General features: G+C 41.7%; 2 protein-coding genes across 6 annotated transcripts; both read left to right on the plus strand.

Annotated features, from left to right (window-relative positions):
* The first annotated feature begins 17 nt into the window (after window positions 1-17).
* RhoGAP18B (Rho GTPase activating protein at 18B) lies at window positions 18-24,868 on the plus strand. Of its 5 annotated transcripts, XM_036820222.3 has the most exons (7): window positions 30-138; window positions 428-1,144; window positions 14,469-15,722; window positions 21,510-21,684; window positions 23,229-23,256; window positions 23,382-23,873; window positions 24,021-24,868. In XM_036820222.3, the coding sequence occupies exons 2-7, from the start codon at window positions 599-601 to the stop codon at window positions 24,202-24,204; spliced, it is 2,679 nt and encodes an 892-aa protein (XP_036676117.3). In that variant the 5' UTR covers window positions 30-138; window positions 428-598; the 3' UTR covers window positions 24,205-24,868. The 5 variants fall into 5 exon arrangements, with proteins under 5 accessions (XP_065723767.2, XP_036676119.3, XP_036676117.3 ...); XM_065867695.2 differs by having other exon boundaries at window positions 18-1,144; XM_065867693.2 differs by lacking the exons at window positions 30-138; window positions 428-1,144 and adding an exon at window positions 11,165-13,293.
* Window positions 7,846-8,991, plus strand: LOC136117288 (uncharacterized). Its single transcript, XM_065867697.2, has 2 exons — window positions 7,846-8,264; window positions 8,324-8,991. The coding sequence occupies exon 2, from the start codon at window positions 8,369-8,371 to the stop codon at window positions 8,810-8,812; it is 444 nt and encodes a 147-aa protein (XP_065723769.2). The 5' UTR covers window positions 7,846-8,264; window positions 8,324-8,368; the 3' UTR covers window positions 8,813-8,991.
* Window positions 24,869-26,247: the final 1,379 nt, after the last annotated feature.

Raw genomic sequence — 26,247 nt, forward strand, 5'->3', positions numbered from 1 at the left:
AGCGGTTAGCAGTTAGCGATTTAGTTGGCCGCCGCTGCCCGAACGCGTCTCCCGTGCTTTAACTCCCAGTTTTCGATACCTGACTTGCCATAGTTCCCCAGTTCCCAGTACCCCCACTCCATTTTCATGTGGCCTCGTGTAATTATGACATTTTCCCGGGCGTTACGTTTTTAATATTGATTTGTGGGCCCCAAGAAAAGCACTCCCCCGCAAAAGAAACAAAAAGAAAAAGGAAAAAAACAAAGATAAGAGTGGAAGGTGTTGCTCATGTCTTTGGTTCGTACACCGAAGAAAAATTGTAGGAACCTGTGGGTTTAACTGAGTGAAAACTAATGAAAAAAACAAATATAAAACTAATAATAAGTAACATAACGCCCTGTGATATTTTTGCCTAATAAAGCCTTAAGCCAACACAATTTCTTTTCAGTGCACCTCTCCCACACATGAAACAAAGATATATGCAGAAACGAAACCAATAACAATAAACCCAATGAGTGCAAAGTGAAGAGTGAAGAATTGAGAATTGAGAAAGAGAAGAATCGTGTGCAGATTTCGAGTGTGTGATTTTTTTTTTTGGTTTTCTCAAAGTGTGATCATCATGGCCGGCGATGCGGAGAACAAAAGGGGCTATCGCACCATATTTCGCAGCATTTCCCAGGTGTTCTACGCCAATGCCAAAAACTCCAGTAACACGAACAACTCCTACAGTAACAACAATAACAACAATACCAGCAGTTACAACAACAACAGCGATTGGAATACCATTAGTGACAACACCGCCAACGAGGGAATCGGTCGACTTACAGTCACGCTCACCAGCATAACACCACCCACTGCCACATGGACATCGACATCGCCCACAATCTCCATATGCACAACAGCATCCTCATCGACGGTGTCCTCCTCATCCCCGTTGGCCAACCGAGCGGCAAGATCGGCGGAGAACATATCCTGCAGCGAGTGTGGAAATCCAGATCCGTATCACAGTCAGGACTCAAGCCCCCCAACTCCGCAACTCCAGGCAAATGATCAGAATCAGGACCAAAAGCCCCTTCCAGTTACCAGTTCGGATCAAAACCGGAAGCTAAGGGCCAGTTCCATGCTAGACCTGACCTCCAACCATCGCCATCAGAACGCCTTGAGGGTAAGTTTTGACCTCCTCAATTACCCGCCATAACATATCCATCAAATTGAGATATAGCAACCGCCTTCCGAATGGTATTAGCCAGCCCATCGATCAGTGACATACCATCAATTTAATAATCAGCATAGCAATATGGTGATTTGAATGTAAAGAAAGTTTAAGTTCCAGGGGAAATTCCACAAGTTTGGGATTAAAACACTCTATTACCTCTTTATTGAATCAATTTTAAGTACTGATTAATTAGTGAATACTATTCATTCTTTTATAACTACGTAAAAGAAATCCAAATAACCTAAAAGTAAAACCTGTTAGCAAAGACCATAGAAATGTAGATTAAGAGGGCCTAATAGAGACAGTTGTGAAGATTTGATTTCCCCTTTGAATCAGGAAAAGAAAAAAACCCAACTACTTTAGCGATCTTCAACTGATAACTCGTATCAGCTTGATTTATCGCCGATTCATAGGATTTCCCTGGCTCACGAGTTTCACTGGCACACCGATTTAAACTCGTTTATGGTCCGTTAGCGGTCTTTTATTGGAGGGTTGGGTTCGGTACGAAGAGCTGCAGCCAAAATTTGCATTCCAAGTGAAAGTGAGACCGGAACGGGTTCCGAAAGAGTTCCGTTGGGTCCGAAAGTGAAAATCTATTTTCCACTAGGGCAAGTTTAGTGGGGTCCTTTACGATCGATCAGATTGATGATCAACAAAGTTGAACAAATTTTTAATTCAGTTTCTAGAAGAGTGGAATGCCCTTTTTTATTTATTATTTATTTAATGACCTTGTTTATTTGGTACATTTTGAATTGTGCCACAATCATGCCACACATTCCTATATTTCCTCTCATATGTAGAGTGCGATTACAACTATTTCGTAACCTTAACCTTGATATATGAATGAACATATATTTTTGAGCTCTTCAAAACGAAACCATAACCAAGTAATAGAATACAATTTTTTTATATGTTCTTCAAAAGTGAATAAGTACATATGATAGTCGCTTTAGAAATGCCGTCAAAATGAGTTTGTTAGATGGCTAAAAATGACCATTAATCACTTAAATAATATTGGTGTGGGTAAATAGTATTTGGAAATGTGATTGCAAGGGGCCGGTCGACCGCACAGCGGGTTTCATTGTGCCACCCAAAAAAAATAAAACCCGATCCCGAACTCGAGCCCCTCAGCTTATGAGGTTTTCCAACTGATGCAATGCAAAAATGCATTGCGCATGGTCTTATTTCGTTTTATTTTTTTATTTGTCTGTTTCGTTTTTCGTTTTTCGTTGCGTGTTTTGCCCGTTTGCCTTTGCCCACTTTATCATCTTTTCGTCCGCCTCGTCTTCGTTTTCATTTTCATTGTTTTCTTTACTAACTTGGCGACTAATTGCAACTGCAGCTGCGCATGCGTTTTGTGCGCGACTTGCAGGCGTTTCGGACGCGTTTTCAGAGCGGTTTTCGCCTTGCAGCAATCGCGAATGCAAGCCAAGAAAATAAATAGGACCAGGAAAGAAGAATAAACCATAACAACCCGAGTCTCATTAGCAACCAATTGCTAAGCGAATTTCTCTGATGCGACTGAAAGACCATAAAACACGTACACGGTTACAAAATTATTAACCCAACCATCAATAAAAAAAATAAAATGAAAAACCATTTAATGAGTACTTATGTTTAGTTCCTAAACCCTTTTCAAATAATATCAGAAGTAAAAAAAAAATGTGATATTATCTAAACCACATATTAGTTAATCATAAAATGAGTATTATAGCTAAGTAAGCAAAAATAAGTATTGATGAATGGATGAACAAACATTTTTAAATCATTAATATTTAGTATTAGACCTTTTCTTAGATTAAAAAATACATCATAATAATTTTTACCAAGTAAAAACCTTTTAAAAAATTATTTTACAATTAAATAACTTAAAAAGCTCCCAGCCTTCCCTTTTTTTTGCTGTGCAGAGGTTTATCATTTGGTTCGCTGGCTGACGAGTGAAACAATTTTGTCATCAGTCGACGGGCACAAATACACACACACGTACCCAGTCGGTCACATAGATACTATGTGCATTATTTCCATTTGGCTTTGCTTTATTTATGCATTTCATTTCCTCGCTCTGATTTGCCCCGCACTTCTGCTTCGAAATTTCTCTTTTAATTTGATTTTTTCTTTGTTAATGCAGCGCCAAGTAGAATCGTCGTCTGAATCGTCTGATTGACACTTGAGCTGACATTCCCATTTCAATTCGAATTCGGATTCGTACTCGTACTCGTGTATTCCAATTTCAGCTTCCGTTCTTACCCTCTCACCCCTTGAATGTGTCATTTGTTTCTCACAATTTCGCCTCCTCATTTTGTATCTCCCGGTTTTTATCTTGAATGGTTCTATGAGTCAAGTTACAGGGGCTCTGCTGATAGGGAAATTCAGAGATGAGATATCAGACTATCATTGACGTCCAAAGATTGATTAAACCTCAAGTGGTACACTTCTGAACATTTTTAGCTTTCAAGTATTTTCCTACCTGAAATAAACACCTAGTATTCTATATAAAATCCTGTTAATAGTTCTTCTGAAATTAAATAGAATAGATAAGAATAGATTTGTATTAAGGGTCATAAGCAAAACTTGAGTACATTTTTATCGCCCGTTACAAGCCAATTTCCACAAAGTGTTTTATTTATCAATTATTGACTAATTCCCCGGATTAGATTTTATGCTTGAGTGGTATACAACATCGAATGAGTCACACGTCGTTGGTCAATAAAAAAGAGTCCAATTTAAGTTTTTTTTTTATTTTAATTTGAGGCGTTGACAAAAGCTGCTGGCTTCGGTCACTCTTTCCACTCGGTCTATCTGTTGCTGCTGTCGCGCTTAATAAAATTCATTAAAGAAGGAGAAGACCGCGGCCCAACAACAATAATAACCATAAAGTAATATGAGGGCGATGAGGGGGAGGGGAGGAGATGGAAGGGGGTGGCATCGAGGGGTAAGCACCAATACAAGCACATGCAGCATTCAGCGCAGATATAGAGTTGGTACTTTAACTACTTTATTGCTAGATATAAGATGACGGGGATTCTTATATCTTACTACAAGCAATTTCTTAAAATCCCAAGAAATAAAAAGAAAATATCTTAATAAATCACTTTATTTATTTATTTAAAAATAGAGGGAATGCATTTCGAGAGCTGTAGCCTTGCTAGTTTGGGCTAGGTCTTGATTTTTCAGTCATGCCTAGCAATTTGAAACCTCTTAAGAGGGCGTCTAAAAGTATGCTACAGAAAAGTTAGTTCGTCGTTCGGATTTATCCAGTGCACAAAATATAAAATAGCATACTCTAACACACCTTTATAAAAGATTTTATGTATCTGGTTTTGGCTGCTTAAATTAATACAAATAGTATACCAAGCAAGCCAAATTCGATCTGTAAATTTGTTGTATATCCAGCGTTTTTAATTATCAGCTCCCGACAACACTGCCTTGCAACTCATTACCGACGAAAACATAATGCTGCCAAAGACGCGAGTCTGGGGTTCTGGACAGGGACATGGATGTGGATGTGGATATGGACGGGGACTTGGACAGGGCCGTCAGCCATCAACCATCAACCATCATCCACGGGCCATGAGCCGTGGGCCACCCTTTTAATTCTTCGTTTTTTCGGGGGAAGAAGGCAGCCGAGGAAGACCCGCAGAAAAGCCAAACCAAATATGAGCCGGGGCAAAAAAAGACATGGAAGCCGAAAGCGAAAACATGAAAATATGTTCTTAAGAAATTTATTTGCCAGGCATTGCGAATGAAAGATGCCCCTTGTTAAAGTATGACAAATAAATTCCCATTTGTTGTATTTAAATCATCTACAAATTTGTTTTAATAAACTAAAAGAAAGAAGGAATATGAAATTACTAGGCTCACTTAAGTGGATTGCACTGTGCGTTGATTCTTAGTTTTGAGAGTATAGTTGTATGCACATAGATAACATTTGTCAGCTTTTTGGGACTTACCATCAGGGATGTTGTTCAGTTCTTCGTGTATATTCCCCGCTTATGTGGCACACAGGGTAGCCAAAAAAAGCAAACAGTTGCCTGCAATGTTGGTCACAGCCTGAATGCATTTCTTTCTTTCGATGTGGATGTGTGTTGCCCGTTGTTGTGTATCTGCTGGATACATTTGATGCCGACGGCAGCCAAGCCAACAACAACAATTGTGTTCATTGTGCTTAATTAATTTAGTTCAAAGATCAAGCGACCATATTGCTGAGCATCGACTGCAGTGCGATTCCTCTGCGGCTTCTCCCCATTTCCATTCTCAATCTCATTCTGAGTCTCCATCTCATTCTCACTCTCGTTCTCGTTCTCAATTTCTCTCCCCCTGGATCACTGTTTTTCTCCAAAGATGCTTCTATAGTATATCTTCCCTTTCTGTATTTTCTCCCAGTTCTGTTTTATATAGACTACGATATTTACCCATTCCGGGGTGTTCTGCAAATATCGGACACTTGCTAAAACACTTGTGATATACTACATATGGAATCCATGTTATGGATCTTGAATACATATATAAATATGCTTTGTGACAACAGTTGGGCTCATTTTAATAGCAAATAAGTTAAGTTAGTAATTTGTTCTAATATGTCCTGAAAGCCTAATCCAAATCTGCCAGAGTAATTTAACCTTTTTTAGAATCTTATTTTGTTCTACCTTAGCAGTATCTTTAGCCGACATATAATTGTTCAGATGATCCTGGGTAGAGTGACTTTCATGAAACACAAATTAAACCCAGTTTACGACCTTCGTATGATTTTCTCGACCGTATTTAGCAAAAGGCTTGGTTCATGTTCAAAGTACAGCTCTCATTTCCATACTCGAGTCACTTGCAATAAAGTGTTGAGCAAAGCTACAGATATTGTAATCGGTTGACGAAACGGTTGTGTATACTTCAGCAGTGTTTAGCATTCATCATGGTTAGTTCCCCGGGCCTCGCCCCCTCGCGAATCCGATTCCAATTCCATTCCCATATTTTATTTGGCTTTTTTTTGCACCCCCACCTCAAAAACGAGCTCCCAACTCGGGTCCCCTTCCGAAAGACCGTTCTCGATATGCTTAATTAGGCAACGGGCGTTGAGTATAAAAAGCGTCTTTTGTCGCTGCCACGCCCCACGCCCCACGCCCCATGCCCCACCCCCAACCCTTCACACACGCACACACAGGGAACCACACATGTTGCCCATGTTCCATTACACACATGTGGTTCAGTTTCAGTTCAGTTTAGTTTGGTTCTGTTCTGCTCTGGGCTTTTGCCTCCCCATCGCTGATCTCTGGCCAACACTAGTCAGCATGGAGTTTCGAACGGGACTGTTGTCCGTGTGCTTCCATGTGCAATTCCGTAGTGAGTGTAGCTAGGGCTCAGCTAATCACCCCATTGATTCATTAAATTACAGCTCGTAACCTGAGCCTGATTTATTTGAACCACTTTGAGTCACTTAATGTAGATAGATTATTCAATTATTTTATATTATATAATTCAAAAACCAAAAGAATAATGGGTCCTTATATGTAGATTTCAATACTTTTCTAGAATTAATTAAATAAATCCAGGTAGTTGAGTTTAAAGCAAGTGGCATATGGCCTTTAAAACCGCGCTTGTAATTCCCAACCTTTTGTTTGTTGATGAATTAACATAGTCTGAAGGATTAGGGGTTGGTGTATTGTGCCCACTTTTGCTGACTAGTGTGGAGTGCTCAAGTTCCCTGGGTGACCGGAGGTCGGCATCGCCATCGCCATAGCCACCGACTCTTTTGGCGTCGACGTCGACGCTGACCGCGACTGCAGCGCCAGTCGCTTACGAGGCGGACCGCCACCCAAGAAAATTCTCGGCGGCATCTTGAGTTCCAATTCAGTTGATATTCTGTTAAATTCGCGAACGCGTCGCGCCTGGAGCTCCGATCCGATACGATACGATCCGTTACGATCCGATCCGATCCCATCATGCCAGGCCCGATTTCGTAATATTCCGATCCGAAACTCGTCTTATCAGTGGTACAAAGAGACTGACCAAATTATAATTTTTGTTTTCGTGCTGGTGTTTCGGGAATAGAACATACACAAATGGATGTTTTACATAGAACCTCGAACGGAAGAGTGGATCTGCTGTGAGGGAAACCGAGAGAGATATGAGATAAGCGCTGTGAGATAACTCGGCTGGGATATGGAAAAATCATGGGACCAAGCCCCGTTTTAATTTTTTTTGTGTTTTTGTTTGTTTCTGAATTACAATACATTGTAAGCATTCATCATCGTTCATTCATTTGTCGCCATCCGCAACTGGATGGCGATGAATCATCGACATAGGCAAATCCGTAGATACTTTACAATCGCCGATTCACATGCCACATGGAGTGGAAGTGGTTGCAGTTTCGATTTTATTGTTGTCTCCTTGCGAGCTGCACAACCTCGGAGGGTTTTGTTGACGGGGTCAAGAAGGTCTTGGCGAATGCCCAAAAGTATGCAAGTCGGTAACAAAAGGTGGTAATTCGACAGTCCAAAATGTGGAGCTTTTTGGATATATCAAATAGGAACTCTTCTTTCTTCGTTTGTAAGACCCTTGAACAATAATTTAAAATGTCAAGTGTCATGATCTGAATATTTTTGGTCAATATATAATGTGCCAGTTGGGTTAAGCTGACCGCAAACTTGAATTATTGACTAGTTTCTCTGCACTAATGGCTTCATCTATTTAAAAAGTAATTCATGATGTAATTAAAGTGTTTGGAAAATGGATAAACCCATAATCGGAATGAGTGTGGCAATCTTACGGCTTGGTGACCCCGACGTTAGATGGTGCAAATTTTGTAGTTAATTCTTAAACAAAATAAATTGGTAGTTTGATGAAAAATGTATTGCACATAGTAGGCTTTAGTCTTTTATTTAAAAATCCCCAATCACAGGAGGCCGTGAAAACCAATTCCCTTGTGTCACGTCCACAATTAGTTCATTCAAAGTTCAAACGCTGCTCGGGCAACACCGGATACCAAAAATATATTTTTGTTTATTTCCATTTTTAACTGAAGTGCAAAATTTCAAAATTCTCTGATAAAATTTGTACAAAGAAAAGTGGAAATTGAGTGAGTAGTGTCAGTTTTGTGGGAGTATTATGTTGAATATAACTGAAAATTCGAACAAGGGGGTGAAGCACTGATTAGCATTGAAAACCGAACCCATTGCCGACATGAGCGAGGCACACAAGGCCGAGTTGAAGGAGATCTATGCTCTGTTGAACAAGGAGAACTCCTCGGGGGTCATCACCACTGAGGATCTGGATGCCGTGATGCAGCAACTGGGTCGCCGTCCCAGTGCCGAGGAGCTGCGAGACATGGTCCTGGCGGCGGACTCCGAGGGCAGTGGATCCGTGGACTTCCAGCGCTTCTGTCGCATGATGATCCGCGCCGAGCGGGAGCAGATTCTCCGCGAGTCCTTCCAGCGCTTTGACCTAGACGGCGACGGCGTCCTCTCCGCCGAGGAGCTCCAGCTGGCCCTGGAGGAGACCCTCGAGGAGGAGCCCGACCGGGCCACCATCCAGGAAATGATGCAGGAGGGTGACCCCGAGGGGACCGGGTTCATCTCCTGCGCCAACTTCATGCGAATGGCCCTCAAGTACCAGAAGGACGAATAGGGATGGTCGCCATTAAATTCAAATTCCTTTTCAATTGTCTGGGTTTCCCATCTGTGATCAAGCTTGGCCTGCAGAAAATTCTATGTCCAAAGGTTCCACATACAGACCAAGTCCTGCCCAGAGAAATGTCAAAATGAGACATTTCCTTAAATAAATGTATAATACATACTTGCTGAAAACCGAAACATTGTATAGCAACATTCGAATAATAACTTAGCCCATGGGATTCAGATTAGAAATTCGCCTGAGGAACTTCGAATACCAAAGGGAAACGATACGCAAACAGCCTTGCACTTTCGTAAACATATTCTATATCTTTGTAATATTTGTAGAGTTACAAAAGTAATGGAAGCTGCAATACGTAGTTAAATACAAATATGTATAACTTTTGGTAAGATTTTCTTAAGTTCTTTGAACTTAGAGCTGTTAAATGCTTTTATCTAAATTGTAGTGTTGCAATTCAAAGTGTTTACAACCCTCAACCTTAGTTCACTTAGATAACTTTGGATTTAAGGTTTATTTTTTGTAACAATTGGAAGTCAAGATTGTAAAACATGTTTAAGCAGCTCAAAACCAAACCGGTTTCCCTTTTTAGGCCCCAAGACGATTATGATTAATGGCCGCAATCCTAGATCAAAGAATCGCCAGTAAGACGCAGTCTTCCCAAAAGAGATTTTAAGATCCACCGTCAAGATATATGTGCACGATTTGCCCACTTACGCTGATCAGAAGATTAATGCACGGCCCCTCGTTTATTGGCACCTGAACTCCATTAGGGCCACTCTCGCCTTCCGTTTGGTATATCTGCGCACTATAAAAAAAAGTTGCTTCAAAATAAAAAAGAGCATTTCATTTTTCTGTTAGGAAATAAATTAGTTCCTTTCGACACTTTAATTTAAATACCTTTTTCTGTTTAAAAGTAAGATTCAATTTTTGATATCTGTAAGTAAGAAAAAGGCATTCAATAAACTATTTTGAAAAAATTTAATTACAAATTTTATTTAGATATCTTTTTCTGTTTAAGGAGTAATGGTACATCAGAATCAAACATATTAAATATTTACTTTGTTCAATGAAATTCTTAAATGATCCGTTATAAAGTGTATTTCCGAAAGCACTACAAAGCCATTCTCAGAACTCTTCAACTGAATTGTTTTCTTTAAATGTTGTTTCTGTAAACTAAGGAAGTAATAATTTTCTCAGTGTGGGCCATGCACATTCCATATTCCACGTTCCACATTCCATTTACCTGGCGGCACCTGTGAGGCGTAGGTGAGGAAGTCGACGATCGTTACACAATTCTCGGCTGGCCAACCTGTTTCTCGGGGGTTTTCTGTTTTCTCCCTGCTCACCTCTCTTTGCTCTGTCAGGGCCACCAGTTTGAGTTCGAGGGGGGTTCGAGGGGAGAGCAGGGGCCACGCCCCCTTCGACCGACATGGTTTGGTGGATCGGCTTGTGAGTCATCCCCGTAAATCAACAAAAACAAAGACCAAATGAAACGACTGTAGAATTCCAGCCAGAAGAGCTGCATTCAGTTAATGTAGAACCCTTGGGCATTGGGGTTTTTTATTTGACAAAAAAAGAATAAAATTCATTCCCTCGAGCGATGCGCTATAAATTATTTTAGAAAAAATCGACAATCGTTAATTAGAAATGCTATACTCCTAAAGAGCTTAGTAACAAATGTTTCAACTGGTTCTAATAACACACAATTTGAAAACAGTTTAACTGAATATTATACATTTTTCATTTTTTTTTTATTTGGATGGGAGTATATCATTCTTTAGAAGCGGTAAATAAAGGATACAATACTTTGGAATACCTTAGGCTATTGTACAGCAATGCAAAAATGGATCGGGGTCACCAAACTGGTCTAAATACATCACATCTTGGGGCCAATTGAGTGCAGAGTGCAGCGACTTTTGCTGAGATAATGAATATCGGAAGCGGGACAGAAACAGGGGCTATTGAGAAATAGAGGTAGGGGGTAGTGTCTTCACTTAAGTCTCAACTTTAAACAGTTCAAAAGCATTGACTTTTCACACTGTGAGAAACAGGATCGTGTTGGGATGATCTTTTTTCCACACTGATTCAAAAATTGATATGATATTAAGTCGATTTGATGAAATTACGTTATATTATGAACTTAGTATTAGTTATGTTATTATTATTAGTTATATTTTGATCTTACAAGAATGTCATGGAATTGCAGTTATAGGTGTGCTTTTATTATCCGAAAGAATAACAGTTATTTTCTGACTTAACTATGCAGAGGTCTTGAAAGAAAAATTATTTTTTGATGAAAAGTTAAAAATAAATAAAAAGAAGTGTAAGAAAGGTGATAGATTTCGAAATATAGACGCAATAAATCGCGGTGTATTGAATTCACTTGAACACAGTGCTCACTCGTTATCTCTCCGGGTCTCTCGTTTGGCCATTATTTTCTCACTTAATATTGAATTATGACATGACGCAGCGGCGATAAGAGAAAGTAGGGAGATAGAGAGAAAGAAAGCGTGGAAATGCCACAGCAGGCGAAGGACATCAACGATAACTTCGCCATGGATACGCACATTTACGAGAATTTGCCGAGTGTGGGCGTGGCCGTGACCTCCGCCCCCAGCCCCTGCCCCTGCCCCTCCCACAAGGGTCATGCCAACTTGGAGCTGCGAAAGTATTTCCCTCGCGAGACGATCTACGAGAATCTGTGCCGGGGCTGCGGCTACGGGGTGTTCGCCGCCCAAGGCCGTTACTGTCATTTCTGTCAGTGCATCGTGAGCGGGGGGGTGGTGAGTCCGCCCCCTCCACCCTTTTCGCCACCCCCTCCCCCTCTCTCCCCGGAGTGTAATAATATTTATGAGAATATCTGCGATATGTGCCGCGGCATTTACAGCGACAACGAGCGATGCCAGTGTCAAAGGTCAGCGGAGTCGTCCACTGACACTGCCACGCCTACGCCCACAGCCACCCCCACGCCACCCACTCCTCCCACCAAGGTCAAGTCGCGCTCTCTGCTGGGCTACTCCAAGTCCAGCGCAGCGACCTTGACCCGTCTCTTCGGCTCTCTTAAGCAGCTCAATCGCTCTTCGTCGCTGCAGCGAAGGCTCTTCCCAAGGACCTCCAACGGCGGCGGCGGCGCCTCCGGCTCTCTGGAGATCATCCACAACGTTGACGAGGTCTTCCGCACCCAGGAGACCTTTGACCTTCGCCGCATCTGCGAACTCAAGCTGCAGCAGCAGCAGCTTAAGAGCACCAGCCAGAGCGATCAGCACATTTACGGTCGCGTAAGAGAGCCCGAGCCCCAACCGCAGCAAGAGCAAGAGAGCCCCGGCCAGAATAGAGAGCGCAAGAAGCCGCGTGTTTCTCGCATTCGCCTGCTGCAGGACGAAAGAGCGGCGGCGGCAGCGTCCTTGTATCTCAACGAGAGCATTTGCCAGTGGATGACGTCACTGAGGCGCCAGGTCCACCACTACGAGGAGGGGGCGTGGCAGCAGCCCAAGAGCGTGCCAGCGCGAAGAGATCATCAGGGGATCAGCTCTGAAGAGATCGCCAACGTCACAATGCGAAGGAGCAAGGACATCGCCGAAGAGAGTTGCCACCGGCCGCAGAATCTGATCGAGGACTTTAAGAGAAAGCTACAAGTGAAGAGAGAGGCTAAAGAGTTGGCAAGCGAGCAGCGCAGATGTGCGATCACGGCCGAGTTTGTGAATGACTACCTAAGTGCTCTGAACGAAGAGAAAAGGCAGGCGGCCACGCAACAAGTGGGGCTGATCGAAGAGCAGGGGGACAGAGATGCTATGCCACCATTGCCCCACCAAGTCTCTCTCTTACGCTTAATGCAGAGCCTCGCCCTCTCCGGCAGCCTGCACGTGTGTGTGCGTGGCTTTCTCACCGCCTATGACAAATCGTTCAGTCAGTGGTTGTGGCAACAACAACAACGCAAGCAACACAAGCGACCGATCAACGGTTATCGCCGCCAGAGAGCGCGTGACTCAGTTGGGGGCTATGAATTTGAATGGCGCCTGCTTCTCTTCTTCGGCCACAGCGATCGCTCGGCTTCAATTTCATTTTCGCCAGCGGTTTCGAAGAGAGACGACGTGTTTTCGGCTGCAGCGCAGCGTCGCGCGATTCGAAGTACGAAGAAGGGGAGCATTGTGAGCGAGGGAGAGGGAGCGGGACCGGGAGCGGGAGCGGGAGAGGGTGTAAGCGGGGGCGAGAGCTCCACCAACACCAACACCAGCACCAACAAAAACCATAACAACAACAACAACAACCACATTCGAGCTTTGATGGCGGCGCCAAAGCCAAATGGTGGGGCAGAGCGCCCCACAAACAACAACAACAACAACAACAACAGCTGTAGCAGCAACAACAACAACAACAATCACAGTTGTGACAATGAAAGCGGCAGCAACAACAACAACACCACCACCAGTTGCAATGTCAGCGAGCAACAACAACAGCAACAGCAAATCACACAGGTCAACACTCATTATAGAGAAACAACAACAATCAAAAGCCAACGAAAAAAAGCACAGAGAAAAACAACAACTCACTCAAAAATAATTACCTCAAAAATTATGATTTAAAAAACCATTAATAATGTGATAAAAATGTACGAAATGTGATTTGGCAAATCGATTAGCAAAGTAAAACTTCCATTACTCAAACAAACAAGCAAAAAGAAAAAAAGCTTTAAAAACAGTTAAACAGACCTTTAAATAATTCGAATTTTAGAGAATTATTTTTCAGGTACAGACTCCATATTATTAAAATTTAAATGCATTGAAAATTTGTTAGTAGGTAACAACCTACAAGTCCTGTTGATTTTAAAGTGACATAAATTATAAGCCCCCACTTGTTTTTTTCTCTGTGCTGTCGATGTTGTTGCGTTTCATTGCAGTTCAAAATTGACTAACGGTTCGCGTGCGAAAGGGATGCCAATGTTCGATTGGCCATCGGAACACAAACACAGACACACACAAAAAATAAACAAACTTATCTAATTAAAAACAACCATTAAAACTGAAAAAATGTGGAGGAAAACAAACAAGTTTGCAATGAAAACAAAAGATAACTATAAAATAATCAGCGTTTAATTAACGTTCTTTTTTGTCGATTTTTTGTTGATTTTTTTTACAAAAGTGTTGGCATATTGGAAAAAATCTGAAATTACCATCATGCCGTTATGAAAAACTTACATGTGATTGAGATTTCCAGTGTAGAGGTGTTTTATGGAGTTAATTCATTGTTTTTTATGGGCGGCATATCAATGATAATTTCCACCTAAAGCGGAAGAGGGGAAGCCCCCTGCTTAATTGCTTTGGTTATTTTACTTAATTAACTAATCAACTGGCTTAAAGTGTCTGCACTTTTTTGAGTTTTCAGTTTTTAAAGAGTTTTGAAATGTTACAAGTTAATTCTAAACTTTAACAAAAATTCTTAAGTAATATCATATTATCATGTGATTATCTTAAGATTTTTAAGATTTTAAAAATTAAACACCATCAAAAGCTTTATGCCCTTACAAAGAATAGGAAATCGTTCTATAAGTCAATTTGAGAAGCGCGTGAAACCCAACAACCCAACGAGGATAGTAGCCAAGGACCCAAAATGCCAACATGAATACAACCTTTGTTTGTACCTGAACTTCCAGAATTGCGTGATCAAAGTCCGACGTCCGGCGCCCAAAGTTCCCGTTCGTAATCCCAACACTTCTCTGAGCAATCCCCGCCAGACGGACGAGGAGTTGGCCAAGTCAAATGGTCAGGGCCAAGACAGCCAGGACACCAGGGCCAACTCGCTGGCCGAGGAGAATCACCAAACCGATCCCCGTGTTTCAGAGGAGGAGGATGAGGAGTCCATTTACCAACCCATTTGGCAGTTCAAGACCCTGGAACCCGCCGATCAGGAGATCATCGAAGCCCTACCGCCAGATGAGGAGGAGGAGGATGAGGAGGAGGACGAGGACGAGGACGAGGGGGACGACGACGACGAGGAGGAGGAGGATCTGGGAGAATACGACGAATTGCTGCCCTCCGACGCCGATGCGGATGTGATGGCTCTCCAGGCGGCGGCCGTCTTTGCCGCCGGCGTTCGCCACAAGCTCTCCACGTCGACGCTGACCAAGCGGTCCAAGCTGATGCTGCCCACGCCCTTGCCCTCGCCCACCGCCTCCATGGACCAGGGGGCGTGGGAAACGGACGTGGAGTTCATGTACTCGCGGGAGACCAAGGATGCGGATGTGAATGCGGAGGCGGATGCAGATGCGGAGGCGGAGGCGGAGGCGGATGAGACGCTCAGCCTGGGCAGCACGGTGACGAACAGCACGGCGACGCTGGGTTCCATCAGTAGCACTGGCAGCTCCAGGTTGCAAGCTCCTCCTGCGGACAAGAGGCCCGCGGAGATTGTGCCCCTGGTGCATCCTATCCTTAGGAACATCTGCATTTTCTACAGCCCAACGGATCCCAAGAAGTATAGTGCTATATTCTACGACTACCATCGATCGCATGTCCACCAGCGGTTCATGACCCGCATCCGTCGACCGGCACCGCCACCACCCGTGACCCAGGTGACCCCGGCCGCCGCGGTGAACAAGGTGACCGCGGCGACTGTGGTGACCCCTGCGACCTTGGTGACCCCGCGCAGCGACGACAGTGGCTGCAGTTGCGAGGCGGAGGATCTGGAGGACCCTCACCACCGCACCGTGGCCATTCCCCAGCCCCTCAAGGAGGATTGGGAGCGGGCTGTGCTCGCCGCGGGGGCGGTGGGCGGCAAGAGGGGCGTGGCTCCGCGGGCGGGACGCAAGCTGAGGGTCCGCTCCAATGCGAGGCTGCTGCTCACCGATTCCGTGCTGGCCTGGCGGGAAACGCTGCAGGATTTCCATTGCTGCGAGGACGAAGAGGACATGGTGAGTGGGAAGTCCTTGAAAAGGGATCATAACAAATACATAAACTTCATATAAGATCAGCCATTTCGATTCCTCTAAAACATATCTTTATATTAATAGCATAAATATCAAGCATTTCCTCTTAAAAATTGTATTTATTTTTGAATAATAATTATTCTATGCAAAGCTATTCTGAGTTAAATCACAAAAATCTTAATTTTCGCTCTAAAAATTAAGAAATCACCCAGAAATACATATTTGTATAACACACATTTGTGGAACATTACCTATTCTCATCATATTTTTTAAAGCATACCAAAATAGATATTTTTAGAATAATGCGCTCAAGGGTTAGAACTCATACGCACTGTTGTCAGTGATCAAAATTTGTATACTATGTTGCGTAACTTTTAACTTAACATTTGTTTTTTGATCTCCTCTACTTAAAAAGTATTCCAACAAAATCAATGAATTGATAAGGTTAGCAATTTTTTTCTAGACAAACTCTAAATTACTACGGTTCGTATGAGTAATTTTTAAGAAAACTTTCGTACCCATATATATTTTTTAAATTTGGTATACATTCCTTGTACACCGAAGTCTTCCAAACTGAAGTGTGAGAATTAGATTATATTTTTTGACCTCCTTAGTGTACAAAAATGATCAGCCATTTGAATTACTCCAGAACTAGTCTAAGGCCAACCTTATAACTAAACTTTTAATCTGAGAAATCTTATCTTATTTTAAATGGTACTTCCCCCATAAAAAATAAGTATGATATCTACAATACCTCTGAATTTGGAATTTCTGAATTAAGTGACTTTAGTGTTCTGCGAACAAAACTAAACAATAATCTAAAATGAGAAGTTGCATTAATACTTGTTTTATATAAAATGCTGGGTTTTCTTCTTCTGAATTAGTACCTTAGCAATCTTTAACCCTGGTGCAAATAGTAATAATAATCTAAAAATAGTTCGCTGAATCAAGCCTAAAGTCGTGACTTAACTTTAACTACCTTGATTAAATCAATTTAAAGATTGATTTCTTTGTTGTTAATCTGTAGAGAACACCTAAATAACTGAATCAAACTCATGGTCTAGAGATCGAACATTTCTCCGAGTGTACTCTTGTCACTCGCAATTTGCCATGTACGTTCTCTCAGTTTCTTCGTATGGCCATTGTTTCCTCACTTGTCACTTGTCACATCAATTAAACTCGGCAAAAGTATCTGTATCTGGGTACCTTGGTGTTCGTATCCCTTTCTCCCCCGGGCACAAGGGCTCATGCGATTGTTTAAGCTGATCTATGGTCTGCGAACCCCTTCTCCGAGGGCTTGAAAGAGTTACACAACCTTCCGTTGGGGGAGCAGCGCTATTGCGAAAATACCCTAATCGCACTGGGAGGTCTCGACCGAGGCAACTATAAAATACACCTTTTTGTAGATACACAATGTGGCAATTTAATTGGCATTGCTATCACTTTCTTGAATTAATTAGCCATTTCTGTGGTTGATGAGTAGAATTTCAAAAACATTATAACCTATATTATACTAATACTGAAAGATTTATCAATTTACCTGGGTTGAATTAATAAGGTATATATGTGTGGTTGATGGATGGATTTTTAAAAACATTATAATCTCAATTATAATATATTTAAGAACATATATATAACATAGTTTGTCAAAGGTTAATTTAAAACAAAAAACGTTGGTTATTAAACTTTAATAATATACGTTCGATTACTTGAATGTTAATGTCATCCCTAGTTTGTCGAAGGTTTTTTTTGCTTCATGTTTTTAACAATTTTTTTCTCCAGGGAATTTTCAAGCTTCCAAATTTATTTATTGTACATAAATACTGCTTGCTTAAAGTTGAAAACTAATTTTCTTCTAAATTATATTTAGTAAGGTGCTGATTTCTTATGTTCCTATGGTGTTTTAAAGTGCTTTTCCGTTAATCGTCCTTTAATTTGTGTTAATACAGGGCATTTTTGAGTCTATCGAAATGTATCTTTTGCTTGAATACCTGGCAATTTGATTGCACTTTGTTTATAACGCATATGCTTGTGTGTGCATATGTGCAAATTTACAAATTCACAAACTTACAAACATATGTATATGTACGTGTGCCGCTTTCTGCATAATGAATTTTTATTTATTTGCCTCTCACGTTTGTTATTTTCTGTTTGCTGCATTTGCCGCTGCATGTGAAATTCCATAGAAATTCGCGGGGAGAGTTCAGACCCCCCTTTTCAGGCCCCCCTTTTTCGACCCCTGTTGATGCCCCGCCCCTGTTTTCGTGAGCCCCAACATGTTGATTCACATTTCGCGAACGACAATTATTTATTTATTTTGTTTTATTTATTCTCCCCCTTTTGGCTTGCATATATTCTGCCGTAATATGCATATATTGGTAGAGGTATCTACATCTGTATCTGTGTGTTTGTTTGCCTCTAAAGTTAATTTTTTGGATTTTTGTTATAAACTTTGGCAAACCGGTTCTCCGCTTGAGGGGCGCATTTGTTGATACCCTTTGAGAGGGTATACCATACCCATATATGTTATAATCGATCTGTTTGTGTAGGTTCCCTGTGACTTATGTTGCTTTGCTTAAGTATCCGAAAAATTAAGAGTTTTTAGGGCAGTAATTGAAAGGGCTTTCAAAAATAATCACTCATTTTTATGGAGCATTTTTAAGTCGGGCTCTGTGGTTTTATTATTCGGCTTTTCTTGTGTGTAATTTCCTGCCTTCGAGCTTCGTTCATCGCATTTATCAGCACTTAATTGGTAAATCATTAGTCAAATATTTTCGTAACTCTTCTTCGTTCTGTTGCCGCCTTGAATTTGTGGTTTTTTGGGCCCTTCTCAGAAGTTCTTCTTCTGCACCAACTTCAATCGCTGGGATTGTAAAAATCTTAACGGAACTCGAGTGTTCCATAAATAAGTCGGCGATATGTGTTTTCAGATATGGTTACTTATGCATGTTCAGAAGATAAAATTAAGGGGTATTTTAATTTCTCTTGTACGGTGTACAGTATATGACACATCTCAAGAGAATTATATGGTTTTTCCGAATTAACAACAAAGTCATTTCAAGTGGCCTTATAGACCATGTCAAAACTGAAGTGGCAAAGTAAATTTATTTAGTTTGTCAACAAGCTTGGAAAACACGATCTCGAATGGGTCTTGAGATGAATCGAAAGCAAAGATTGCCCACGCAATCGAAAAGTTTTGAAGGCAGCAAGCTCCTCTTCCCAAAAAAAAAACTAAAAAACCACAAGCAAAACAAAAAGGTCAACTGAGCCTGAGCCGCCTTTGTTTGGCTTTCGGATCATTTGTTTATTTTCCGCGGTTCGGTTCAGTTTTTTTGGTTTTTTCGGATTGGTGTGGCTTTTTACAGTGAATCATGTGGCGAATGGGGCGATACATTTGTATTTAGATATAGAGACACACCGATACAGTATCTGCGGGCGCGCGAATAGAGCGAAAATAAAAATAAAGCAAGGCAAACACATGTACTAGTACCATTCGAGGTCGTATCAATTAAATCGCTTCGGTCGCCTTCTTTTTTGGGGCTTTATTGTTACCATCTATCTGGGCGCACATAAATTTCGTTTCCATTCTCACCCAAAAATCCAAATGTTTCGTGTAAACCGAAAACGAAAATCGAAACTACGCAATATTGGCGAATTTGTTTACTAAACAGTCAAAATACTCTCGCACGAAAACAAAAAGCAAATTAGCCAAAACAAATTCAGTCTAATCAGTTCGAGCGGCGTGGCTCGACTTCAAATTGCCAGAATTATCAAGTGCTAATTGGGGGTGAACAAAAATATCCGATATTCATCGATCGATTTCGCTCGAAAGACATTTGTTTTGAGGATTTGTTTATTTGACTTGGCTTTGTTGATACTGCAAGCAGACTTTCCCCCATTTCCAGCTGCAATCCAATTAGGCGGAAACAAAGGCGTTCACAGTACACTTTTAATTGGGGTTAACCAATACGCCAATTAGTCTTAATATTTTGTGGCAATGGATCGGGGTCACCAAGCTGCGTCTTTAGTATATTTACAATTATTTTTAAGACTTATAGAGTGGGAACTTGTATAAAATGTACATACGTAAGTAATAACATGATCGATGATTTAGCATTAAACTGAAGTTATCACCGGGCTAGTTTAATTTTCCAACTCGGGGAAATAAGAATGCCCAGATTCTGGGAATCGCAAAAAGTGTTGCTTTTGCCAAGGGACTTTTTTTTAAGTGGGATTTTGAAAGCCAAACATATGTGGGACCAGACCGAATTCAGGGGAACTCCAGGTGCCAGTCCGAGTTCGCGTACTGTAAATTTTGAGGATCTCCGGCTGTATTATACAGTGGAGCTTCCCTAAGAAAACATGCATTATATTGATATCCCCTGCTTATGGTGTGGATATAGTTTTTTATTTTAACACATTTCTTACAGAAAGCAAAGAAGTTCTTGAGTTATAAATTCGTTAGGAAATTTAAAATGCTTTTTAGGTTGGCAGTACGATTATTATTAAGGCAATATCGCCCAGTTAAATTGGAGCTAGGAGAGCTTACCCGTTGATATATATGCCATATGGGGTATAGAATATCCCACTTTTATGTGTCGCCGATAACCTGAGGATTTTGTTTATGTTGGCGCAAACAGAGTTGGGCGTCCGGAAAGGGGGTGGTGGGGGTGGTAGACGGGGCTGGTGGCAGCTGGTGGGCGGACAGTGGGCGGTGGGCGTGGCGGTGGCGATAAATGCATCGGCAGCGACACCTTGGGCCGTCACTGTTCGATTAAACGTTATCTCGGACGCTTGCATTTATTTTCCGTACCGTTGCGCGATTTCTTACAAATCGAAATCAATTTCTTATCAGAATTTGTTGTTTTTTATTTCTGTTTGTGTTCCGTTCCGGAGAAAGAGATAGCGTGCACCGCAGTAAAATCGAATATATACACATATAGATACAGCGAGGGAGTAAGAGAGAGAGCCCGAAAGCCTAGCGATAAGAAATGGCAGGCAGATTCAATCCCAAGCGAAGGCAAACTACGGTGAGCGATGGGTGGAACCGAAAAGAAACCCACCGAGGAACAGAACTTCCCCCGGAGTAATGGGGGTTACGGTCTGAACAAGAAAACAAAACGATTTCGGGCACTAGTTCGACAAATAAATACCCCACACAATGAGGTTCTTAAATGTCTGTTGGGGAACAAAATTGGGGACCCTGAAAAGATTTTTTGGGTTTGGGTTTTGGGGGAACCCCTACATATATATTGTTAATAGAACTTCTGATACTTTTTTGGTAACTTGAAACGTTTTAATTTATTATATAATCGCTTACAATATTACTGTTTCACTTCCGAATGTCAAGATTGGCTTGATATACAAGAAAACATGAAAGAAAGTTTTGGACCTCGAGCCGATTTTTTACGAACCTCTATATTAAAAGAGATTGTAATACATTTTCTTGCCTTAACATTATAGTCCCCAGAATTTTACTATTAGTATGACTTAAGATCTTCGCATAAACAACACACCCTAAAGCTGGTTTAATAATAGGTACAAAAACGAACAGAAAAAAGCAATAGACATCGACAACGGCACGAAAAGCTGCAATTAATTTGCAGACGTTACTTGGATTGTCGGATTGTGTATCTGTATCTCAATTGTACGCTCCCAGAGCTTCTGGGCTAGCTTCCCTGCCTTCCCCCACCTTCTTTACCCATCTTTGCGAACCTGAATACTTTGGCGCTGCGTGACTCTGACCAAATCTCCCAATGGTGTGTCTTCCAGATTGTGCCAGTGACTGACATTCTGCGGGCGCAGCAAATCCAGGAGGACAATGAGGTGCAGCAGACGCAGCAGAGCACGATTCTCCAGCGCTTCAAGAGCGTCTCCATCGGCAATCTGCTCGATCTGCCGGGCGAGGATGATAAGAAGTCCATCAAGAACCGCATGCGAATGAAGTGTGAGTATTGCCCGGGGATCGGTGGGGAAACTATTACTGAGAAGGTTTTTATATGGGCCTGAAAAAGACATTTATTGGAACTTGTCAGGGGGAACTTTTTTTATATTTTTATTTTCTTTTAAATCGATTTTATTAGTTACTGTACTGTAAACACGTACTTGCCATTTATTGGGACCGAGAGTGAGGCTTCGTTGGGTTGGCTGGAAGTTATTGTTAGAAATATTAGTTTAAACATAGGGATTGTTTGCGATAAATAAGAGAAATTTGGTACGGTATATAAATGTATATAACTAATGTAGCCCAGTTTCAATAGACCTCCACAGCTGAGTTGCCAACTATTTCTAAAACAATTAGTTGACGCGATCTGTGAGTGCATTTAAGTCCGCTTGGCGGCAGTGTTTCCAACTTCTTGACTTCCATCGATGACTTTCCTTCGAGTGAATTAGCCACTAACCGGTTTAAAGAGGGCGCCCGACTGTCTGCACAGAAACGGCTGCTCTTGGAACTGCGATTCCAAGTAGAAACCACCAAGGCCAGTGGAAAAACCAAGCACTCCAAAAAAATTGGGCTCTAGAGATGCACTTTTTTAATAGATTCAGGGCTAAAACAGTTCCTCACTCTACCTTCAGGAAGAATTGACATAATATTGTAAGATAAATGAGGTAGATATAATATAGATGTAATAGATATAATAATCATATCATATATTTTTTTTACAATTTTTATTTTATAATTTTAAAAAGTATTTTAGTTTTTTTGTATTTCAAACATTACATATTCGTTTAAGGCCGTTCTAAAGTTTGAAAACCCATTACAATTGAACTAAGCCGCGGAGTATTCACCTCTTGTTTTAAACCAAGAACCTTACATAGACGTTGCTTCTAAACTGAAAGCAGATTCCTTAGCGCCATTTGTAGACCTCGGTATATTTTTTCTGAGTGCATTGCTAGCACTTGAGACTCGGCTCGTCGCGGGCTGGCCTTTTAAGGTCGCTGCGGCCCACACAACGACTGGGACTTCTATCTACGGCCACATGAATGGGAGTGCGAAGACGAATACTAGAGTCTCTCTCTGGGATTTTGGTTAATGAAAGCTGGTTTCACTTTTTGCCGGACGCGGGGACGGATGGCATGGGATTTTGTGTAGCTTCGGCTGCTGCCTCGACTTTATTCGGATAATGCAAATGAGTCGCCCATGAATCACAATCTCGGTAAGGCGAGGAATGTTTGACTAACTAACTGAGTGATTGACTGATTGACCGACTGGCTGACTGACTGGCTGACTGACTGAATGACTGGGGCTGTGATTTCCGATTTTGCGTAGGCATAAAAACTCATACGCAATTCGCGGTCGGCTTCCCAGTCAGTCGGGAGTGGCACAATTACCGATCGCTTCTCCCATTGAGATGTCAAAAGATGCACTGCTCTTGGACAGGCGTTTGTCGCAATGTAGCCTAGGCCCATACTCCCAAAAACCAATTCCAATATAAATAGAGTAATCATTTTTTATAATTTCTCCTTCCATGTTTGGGACACGCAATACAGTCGCCGTCAACAGCAATGTGTTTCGCATGTAAGTATGGCTAAATAAAATTGATCGAGTTCAGTTAAAGCTTTGTACGATTTGTCACAACTTCGGCACTCGAGTTATGAAGTTGAAATCCAGAGAACGTATCTAATAAATCTGTATGCCTGCAGCAACCGCTCGCCGAAGACCGAGAAGAAGTCGCGCCAACGTCGTGGCCAGGTGAACAGCCTGTACCTGGACGAGCAGAAGTATCCGCTCTTCGCCGCACCACTCAGCGCCCTGGAGCTCAACATGACCGACCATCCGAATGTGCCCCGGTTCGTGGTCGACATCTGCGCCTACATCGAGCAGCCGGAGTGCATCGAACAGGACGGACTGTACCGGGCGTCTGGGAACAAGGTGCTGGTGGACGAGCTGCGCAAGAAGCTGACCCACCTCTACGATCCCCGCTGGCTGCACACGGACGACATCCACACGCTGACCAGCCTGCACAAGCAGTTCTTCCGCGAGCTGACCGCTCCGCTGATCACCCAGGAGGCCTACGAGCGCCTGGGACGCAGCCTCAACGACGAGGCCGCCATCGAGCGGATGAGCCTGGCCTTTGACGACATGCCGGAGCCGAATCGCTCCACTCTGCGCTTCCTCATCCAGCACCTGACCAGGTAAGTGATTGAAGAATGGGATCTAGGATCCCTAGCTAGCTCACATGGGCATCATCATGCATCATCCAAAAGTACTGTAATATGGTTTTCCCCTTTGCCTATGTCTGGTCATAGTCATATATTGTATTACCTATATCTGTATTTCAGAGTTGCCGCTGCCAGCGCTTCGAATCGCATGCCGTCCACCAATCTGGCCATCGTCTGGGGTCCCTGTCTCCTCAGCGCCAATCAAATCCAGCTGGACATTGGGCGCATGAACATGCTGGCCAAGGTGCTGATCGAGAATTATGATCGCATCTTCCCTCCGGACAACGAGCGTCTTGTTTGCTAGGATGCGCCACGTCCGCCCCTCCGCTGCCACGCCCACACAACTCCACATACACACAAACACACACACATCACACTGAAAACAAGCAGCATCGATATATAAGTGCCTCAGACATCAGACATCAGAAATCATCACGTCTCCACCCTTCTCACCCTATGTCTTACATAATAATAATAATATTTTTTTTTTATGTTTTTTTGTCAGCTTTAATTCTATGTTGTCCTTCGCTAATTTTAATACTTTTAATTACTTTATTTATTCATTGGAAATGGGAACTCGCCTAGGCGAACCCATCAAGAAAATACTTACCAAAAAGACAGTAGACTAAGTTATATTACTAAAGCAGAACCGCGGGAAAAAACCCAATATCAAGGCGACGAACTTTGTGGCGGTACAGTGAGCACTGCCTGCGGCCAATTCAACAACATGACGATACGTTTTTGTTGTTTTGACATCACACATGAGACGCGATAGTCGCTGCAAACTGCAACCGTGAATATAATGTGTATTTATATATATTAATTAATAAACCATATGACATATACGAATAAAGTCCAGTACAGTAGATAGGCTACGCAAATTTTTTGTTTAATGATGCTTGGGAGCATGAAAGCCAAAAAATTGTATATTTTCTATATCAATAAATATGGAGTAATTCTAAAAGATATTTTGGATTGTATTTAGATTTGGATCTATCATATTATAAAACCTTTTTTCTGGATTTATAATACTTATAATTTATTTTATACCGTGTTTTTGGACTTATCGGAGAACTTTTGCCTACTTTTGGGCCTAAGCATCGTTATAAATATTTCAGAGCCTTGGTGCTGAGGATTGCCTGAACCTGCACAACTTGACCAGTGCCCAAGTGGGTGCAGTCGATCCATCCGCTCCCTTATAAAAAAATGCGAAAATTGGTCAAAAAATAAATTTTTTCAAAAGTGATGGAAATCGTTAGCCCAGGATGTAAGCTGCTCAAGACAGTTGGTCTCTCGGCTGTGTCCCTCGTTTTTACAAAGTTCTGATTGAAAAACCGCCAAAAATAAGGGTATTTTTGTCTGAAATCCGAATACCTATTTTTCAACCAAAAAAAACAGGTCTTTTGGCAATCATCTTGCGAATTAAGGTCGGAATAAGGAATGCCATACCTCGTTGAGCTCGTAATTTAATTTTCAATCGATTGACATTGAAACCTGGAAACTTTAATTTTTGACCCATTTTCGCAAAAATAGATGATGTAACCCCTTATGAAATATGCGAAAATTGCTCAAAAAATAAATTTTCCCAAAAATGATGAAAATTGTTAGCCCAGGTTGTTAACTGCTCAAGACAGTCGGTCTTTTGGCTGTGCGCCTCGTTTTTACCAAGTTACGATTGAAAAACTGCCAAAAATAAGGGTATTTTTGTCTGAAATCCGACTACCTATGTTTCAACCAAAAAAAACAGGTATTTTGGCAATCATCTTGCGAAATAACGTCGGAATACGGAATCCCATACCTCGTTGAGCTCGTAATTTAATTTCCAATCGATTGACATTGAATCCCGGAAACTTTAATTTTTGACCCATTTTCGCAAAAATAGATGATGTAACCCCTTATAAAAAATGCGAAAATTGGTCAAAAAATAAATTTTTTCAAAAGTGATGGAAATCGTTAGCCCAGGATGTAAGCTGCTCAAGACAGTTGGTCTCTCGGCTGTGCGCCTCGTTTTTACAAAGTTATGATTGAAAAACCGCCAAAAATAAGGGTATTTTTGTCTGAAATCCGAATACCTATTTTTCAACCAAAAAAAACAGGTATTTTGGCAATCATCTTGCGAAATAACGTCGGAATACGGAATGCCATACCTCGTTGAGCTCGTAATTTAATTTCCAATCGATTGACATTGAAACCTGGAAACTTTAATTTTTGACCCATTTTCGCAAAAATATATGATGTAACCCCTTATGAAATATGCGAAAATTGCTCAAAAAATAAATTTTCCCAAAAATGATGAAAATCGTTAGCCCAGGTTGTTAACTGCTCAAGACAGTTGGTCTTTTGGCTG

Source organism: Drosophila suzukii, chromosome X, assembly GCF_043229965.1.
Source record: "Drosophila suzukii chromosome X, CBGP_Dsuzu_IsoJpt1.0, whole genome shotgun sequence".
Classification (NCBI taxonomy): domain Eukaryota; kingdom Metazoa; phylum Arthropoda; class Insecta; order Diptera; family Drosophilidae; genus Drosophila; species Drosophila suzukii.

Coding starts and splice junctions, on each gene's coding strand:
- LOC136117288 (XM_065867697.2), top strand. CDS start 8,369: ATGAGCGAGGCACACAAGGCCGAGTTGAAGGAGATCTATGCTCTGTTG.
- RhoGAP18B (XM_065867693.2), top strand. CDS start 11,335: ATGCCACAGCAGGCGAAGGACATCAACGATAACTTCGCCATGGATACG. Junction 13,294..14,468: donor AGCAACAGCAAATCACACAG/GTCAACACTCAT, acceptor CTGAACTTCCAG/AATTGCGTGATCAAAGTCCG. Junction 21,685..23,228: donor GAACCGCATGCGAATGAAGT/GTGAGTATTGCC, acceptor CACGCAATACAG/TCGCCGTCAACAGCAATGTG.